Source organism: Pectinophora gossypiella, unplaced genomic scaffold (genome assembly GCF_024362695.1).
Source record: "Pectinophora gossypiella unplaced genomic scaffold, ilPecGoss1.1 Pgos_133, whole genome shotgun sequence".
In the NCBI taxonomy this organism is placed as follows: domain Eukaryota; kingdom Metazoa; phylum Arthropoda; class Insecta; order Lepidoptera; family Gelechiidae; genus Pectinophora; species Pectinophora gossypiella.
Genome location: NW_026063222.1, coordinates 14,729 through 21,535, shown reverse-complemented (window position 1 = coordinate 21,535; position 6,807 = coordinate 14,729). Strand labels below are relative to the sequence as shown.

General features: G+C 46.9%; 1 protein-coding gene across 1 annotated transcript; it reads left to right on the top strand.

Moving 5' to 3' along the window:
• Nucleotides 1-3,057: 3,057 nt before the first annotated feature.
• Nucleotides 3,058-4,549, top strand: LOC126380848 (uncharacterized). The gene has a single exon (XM_050030438.1). It carries the CDS (start codon nt 3,058-3,060, stop codon nt 4,525-4,527), a length of 1,470 nt encoding a protein of 489 aa, XP_049886395.1. The 3' UTR covers nt 4,528-4,549.
• Nucleotides 4,550-6,807: the final 2,258 nt, after the last annotated feature.

The window sequence follows — 6,807 nt, the reverse complement described above, 5'->3', positions numbered from 1 at the left end:
CTAACCTAACCTAACCTAACCTAACCTAACCTAACCTAACCTAACCTAACCTAACCTAACCTAACCTAACCTAACCTAACCTAACCTAACCTAACCTAACCTAACCTAACCTAACCTAACCTAACCTAACCTAACCTAACCTAACCTAACCTAACCTAACCTAACCTAACCTAACCTAACCTAACCTAACCTAACCTAACCTAACCTAACCTAACCTAACCTAACCTAACCTAACCTAACCTAACCTAACCTAACCTAACCTAACCTAACCTAACCTAACCTAACCTAACCTAACCTAACCTAACCTAACCTAACCTAACCTAACCTAACCTAACCTAACCTAACCTAACCTAACCTAACCTAACCTAACCTAACCTAACCTAACCTAACCTAACCTAACCTAACCTAACCTAACCTAACCTAACCTAACCTAACCTAACCTAACCTAACCTAACCTAACCTAACCTAACCTAACCTAACCTAACCTAACCTAACCCAGTTGCAAGCCTCCCTCTGACCGGTTAACACCTAATCTCATAGTGCTCCACCTTTAAAAATAGCTTAAAAATAGTAATCCTTGTCCGATTTTAGTGAAACAAGTGCCAGAAAGTGCGTTTTTGTGAGATCTGTGCAGTGACATATCGGATAACAAGTACAGGATTTCAGTGTAAGCAGGAGAGCTGAAAAAAGGTCAGATAACCTCACTTTTACCATCTGGAGCTGCATAACTGTGAAACTGACGCGGCCCCCCTGAAAATTTTTTCGGGGCTTCTCGGGAACCACAGAGGTGTACCTCCTGAAATTTTTCGGGATTTTTCACGCTTCGGGAAGTTAACGTTTTTCGCTGAAAAACAAAAAACACGTGCCACGAGGTCATTGAACGAGTTGAGCTAGACTCCTCGTTCAAACGCCGAAACCTTCATCTGCAGGCGGGAAGTGATCCTGAAAAAGTTTCAGAATTTTTGGACTTTTATTTTTCTTAATAATTTAAATATAAACTCTTAACTTTAGAATTTTGTACCTCCTAAACTACTTCATTTTATTGTATTTTTATTTGATATCCCGTTGCGCGCTAATTAGCCCTATAGAATATCAAAATTTGATAATTTTCAGGCTGAAAATAGTGTTTTTGCAGGCAAATTCCTGAAAAAGTTGGTTTTTCAGCTTTTTCTTCTCAGTTTATGCTTGTACCTAAAATGTGTTTATCGTAATTTAAAGCCCCGCAATTTACACGATTTTTAAGATTTTATTTGTATTTTTGTGTTTGGTATTTCAGGAGCTATTGAATTTAATGTGTTTTTTCGTAATTAATTCAAAAGTACTCATAAATTCAAAATTCTTTCACCGTAAATAGCTTTAGATACACCTTTCGGACCTAGAGAACCCAAAGATTGGGTCTCTAGCTCAATAAGGGCCATTTTTACGCGAAATCGACCACTCTTTCGGCCATCTTGAAAATTTTAGAAAATTAATAGCTCCTGTAATATTAGTCCCACGAAGTTGGGATTTTGAAGGTTGGACAGAGCGGCGGCGAAATTTTGATCGTAGATAGTTTTCAGGCGAATCGGACGCCTGAAATTTTTTCGCCTGAAACCACTTTCAGGAGGTAGAGGAGATCGGGCCAAATCCGGCATCCAAAACCCCGTGCTTCTAGGAGCAATAGGAGCTGAGCAATTCGCCCCCAAAGCCGGACTTTGACAGCTAGGTCAGCTGTCAAACCAACTTTGACGCCCCATAGCTCGATAAGTACGGGGCCTAGGACACTGGGATTTCTTTCCTTGGCTTCAGGGGCTTCACCCCTATCCGCCTTCTGAATTTCAGGACGATCGGCGTCCTGAAAATTTTTTGGCCTGAAAGTGGTTTCAGTAAAAACTTCAGGTGGTGCTGATACGGAGAAGCCCAAACTCCGATACCGTAGCTGTAGTAGTTACGGAGATAGACGCCGTCAAACATAGAGTTTGACAGCTGTCAAAAAAGTTTGGACTTCTCTGGCTCTGCTCCATATCGTCCGATTTGGCTGGGACTTTCTTTGCTGACCGTCCCCCGGTCTAAACTGTCCCTTGGGGTGGTTTTCAGGAAAATTGGACACCTGAAAATTTTTCAGCCTGAAAGCCATTCCGGTGGATAGAGGAGGTCTGGCTGATATAAATAAGCCGAAGCTCTAGTGGTCTACGACAAATAGCGGCGGAGCTACACTTCTTCAAAGTGTAAACTTGACACTTGAGCCGCCATCTTGGAATAATTCAAGACGCTATAACTCGAGAACCACTGGAGCTATCGCAACGCGATTTCTTTTGTTAAATAGGGCTTCCCAAGGCCTCTCTGTTGACGTACAAATTGTGACTCTACGTAGAGCGCAAACAGTTTTTCGACTCTATCTCTGGAAATCGTCCTAACACAACCAGATTTTTTCCTGGCCCAGACCTAAATAGGACCTATAGAGGCGATTCCAGGGACAGAACGCGACCGGACTCTACCTAGAGTTAAAAATATTTACATTCGTATATACATTGTTACTTTATAAATTCTTGTGTTTGTGACGGCTCCCTATATTATTATTGGAAGTCTCCTTATTGTATAGCTTGAGTTATATCTGCTCTACTGTCTCTGCCACATTTCTACAGCTTGACAGACGGTTACAGGGACAACTTGGCGACGCACATACATAAATACACACACACACACACACACACACACACACACACACGCACACACATACACACATATACACACACACACTCACACATACATACAAACAGCAACACTTACCTTAACACTTACCTTATTTACTCCACACACCTGCAGCTCCGGGTTGACCGGCGTAGACGCGTCCACACAGATTGACATACCGGAACTCGTAGAGTTGACACGTTGCCGCGCAGCAAACCTGAAAAGAAGGACAAAAAATTAATAAATTATTAAGTAACGCATATATTTTTACAATTTTATTTTTACATCTATTTTTACTTTTACAACTTTTATATTATATTAACTGTTTCCACTTTTGGAGACTATTATACTTTTGACATTTATTGACGTGTACCCCTGTGAGTGAAAATGAGTTTTGGCTTTAGAACACCTGCAAAACGCGACATGACCAGGCCCGAATCCCCCAAGGCCCCTGAAAAACTAAGAGCCAGCCCAAGCACAAAACCGAACGTCAGGCTCAGCATAGACGCTTGGGAGGCAGGCGAACTAGCAAACTCGACTCAGGTCACACCCCCCTCGCACCCCAGGGTGGTTGCCCCCCCCAAATCCACCCAGCGCAAGCGAGCTCCTTCACAAGGAGCACGGGCAACAGCACAAATTGACTCACCAACGCTCCCCTCTACACCTGTCACCCGAGCTGCCAAGGCTAGGACCTGGGTGACAAAGGGGAAAACTTACCTGAGCGAGTCAAGAAACATAAAGACCGAGCTCAAAAACGGCCTCACTGCCGCCCTCGACAATTTGTACAGATGCTACAAAGAAGCGGAGGCGGACAAAGCCACAGCATGGGGAACGATGCAGGGACCTGAAAAAGAAAAAGTGGTATTAGGTAGGGAAGAGACGGAAAGGGAACAAGTAACGGTAGGAAAAGGGAAAACAGACAAAGAGACCGAGGATAGGATATTGGGAAAGATGGAAGAACAGATGGCACTCCTACTGGAAAATGGAAGGAAGCTCGAGGAGCTTAAAGAGTCCATAGAGAGGAGGAACGAAACCATCGCACAACCCTCCTATGCAAGCGTGGTAGCAGGCCCACCAAAACAAGTGTCCTCAGAGCGAACCGCGTTGCATTCCGTCATCATTACCTCGACGGACAAAGAGGAAACAGGAGAGGAAGTAATGGACAGAGTAAGGAAGGCTATCAATGCGAAGGAAGGGGGTATCGAGATTGACAGAGTCCGGAAAGCCAAAGATAGGAAGGTTATCTTGGGGTGCAGGACAAAGGCTGAAAGGACAAAGGTGAAGGATAAGATAGCGAGCGCAGGGCCCAACCTCAATGTCGAGGAGGTGAAGAACAAGGACCCGTTACTGATCTTCAGAGGCGTCCTCCGCATCCACTCGGACGAAGAAATGCTGAGGGCGCTGAGAAATCAGAATCGGGACGTTTTTCAAGGCCTCGACGGAGAGGATGACCGAATAATGGTAAAATACAGGCGGAACGCAAGAAACCCAAATACGAATCATGTAATTGTTACCACATCCCCCACGATCTGGAACAGGGTAATGAATAAGGGAAGGGTCCGCATCGATCTGCAGACCATATACGCAGAGGACCAGTCCCCATTAGTGCAATGCACGCGCTGTCTGGGGTACGGCCATGGCCGACGGTTCTGCAAGGAGACTGAGGACTTGTGTAGTCATTGCGCCGGACCACACCTTAGAATGGATTGTCCACAACGGGTAGTGGGAGCAGAACCAGAGTGTCGAAACTGCATCAAAGCCGGAATAGACAACGCAGCGCACAACTCCTTCAGCAAAGAATGCCCAGTCCGGGTCAAATGGGACAGACTGGCACGAGCCTCGGTGGCATATTGCTGAAGTGGACACAAACCAGATCATGCCTTATAAGATACTTCAGGCGAACCTCCAGAGGAAGAAGCTGGCGACCCAGGAGCTGATGATTGAGGCCGGAAAGCGCAAAGCAACCGCAGCGCTAATCCAGGAACCCTATGTGGGCGGAGCAACGAAGATGAGCGGGTTTAGAGGCGTTAGAGTATTCCAGAGCACCAGGTCAGGAAGCGGGACCGTTAAGGCGGCGATAGCCATTTTCGATCCGGACCTTAACGTGATACAGTACCCAGAACTCACCACGGAAAACATCGTCGTGGTGGGGATCCAAACCAGTGCCTGGAAACTCACGCTAGTCTCGTTCTACTTCGAGCCAGACCAGCCACTAGGGCCCTACCTGGATGTCCTCAAAAAGGTTGAAAACAAGACGGGACCTAACAGGCTCATAGTGGGAGGAGACGCCAACGCCTGGAGTATCTGGTGGGGGAGTAGCACCACCAACGAGAGAGGCGAGGAGGTGCTTGGAGCTCTCGACCAGCTTGGACTACAGATACTCAACACAGGGGAAACTCCAACCTTCGACGTCATCAGAGGGGAAAGACGTTATACCAGCTGCGTCGACATAACGGCCTGCACATCGGACATGTTGGCAGTCATTGACGGCTGGAGAGTGGTCGAGGACCTGACGGGGTCGGACCACAACGGCCTGGAGTTTCGGGTGAATCTACAAAAATCTAGAGGTGTACGTGTTTGCAGAACAACCAGAACATTCAATACAAAAAAGGCTGATTGGGGCCAGTTTCATGCGAAGCTGGCCCAAATTATGCTACAAAATAATTTAACAATAGAGACAATAGACAAAATTAACAACACAAACGAAATTGACAACATAGTGGACAAAACAACATCAACAGCCATAGAAGCAAGCACGCACGCAATACCTAAGAAAAGAAATGTAGAAAAACTTACCTTGCCGTGGTGGTCCGAAGAACTCGCGAACTTGAAGAGGGAAGTCGCCACGAAGAAGAGAAGGATCCGTTGTGCAGCGCCAATCAGGAAACCGAAGGTTGTCGAAGAGTACCTGAAACACAAAGAGAAGTATGAGTTGGAAGTGGTCAAAGCACAGGTCGAGAGCTGGAAGGGTTTCTGCGGAAAGCAGGACAGGGAAGGGATGTGGGAGGGCATCTACAGGGTAATAGGTAGAACGACGAAAAGAGAAGAAGACGTGCCAATGGTCAGGGACGGAATAGTGCTGGATGCCGAAAGCTCGGCGAAGTATCTGGCAGAGATCTTCTATCCCCGGGATAGTACGGAAGAGGACAGTATGGAGCATAGGGAAATAAGGACTAGGGCAGGGACGTCAAATGAGGGAGAGCAAGATGAGCCTTGCGATCCCCCATTTACCATGGACGAACTGGTCAGAGCCACTAAATCGTTTAACCCGAAAAAGGCTCCGGGCTCCGATGGGTTAACGGCGGATATATGGGACCACCTGATTGACCATAACCCTACAATCATCTTGCACTTAATGAACAAGTGCCTGGAACATCGATACTTCCCAAAACAGTGGAAGGAGGCGACGGTCATCGTGCTCCGTAAACCCGGGAAAGAAAGGTACGATTCCCCCAAATCCTACAGGCCGATTGGGCTTTTGCCTGTGTTGGGGAAAATCTATGAAAAGATGATCGTGGCCCGACTCAAGTTCCACTTACTGCCGAGGATGAGTACCCGCCAGTACGGCTTTATGCCCCAGAAAAGCACTGAGGACTCCCTCTATACGCTGATGAAGCACATAAGATCCAAGCTCGAGGAGAAGAAAATCATAACCCTCGTGTCTCTGGATATAGAGGGAGCCTTCGACAGCGCATGGTGGCCGAAAATCAAAGTACGACTGGCTGAGGAAAGGTGCCCGGTAAACTTGAGAAAGGTCGTTGAAAGTTACTTGAGCGAAAGAATGGTGAGAGTAAGGTACGGGGGTGCGGAGTACGAGACCACAACCGAGAAGGGATGTGTCCAGGGGTCAATCGGTGGTCCCATATTATGGAACCTTCTGCTGGACCCTCTATTGAAGGGATTAGAGGAACGTGGGCATACGTGCCAAGCATTTGCGGATGACGTGGTACTCGTATTTGACGCACACACTGCACAAGAGATACAAAGGCATGCCAATGCCGCTCTCGAATATGTTCGGGTGTGGGGGGTCATGAATAAGCTCAGATTCGCACCGCATAAGACCAGCGCAATGCTGGTGACGCGGAAGCTTAAGCATGACACCCCACACCTGACCATGGGTGGGATCGACATTGGCAT

Excerpts from the sequence above, each read along its gene's own strand:
- LOC126380848 (XM_050030438.1), top strand. The coding sequence starts at position 3,058 with ATGAGTTTTGGCTTTAGAACACCTGCAAAACGCGACATGACCAGGCCC.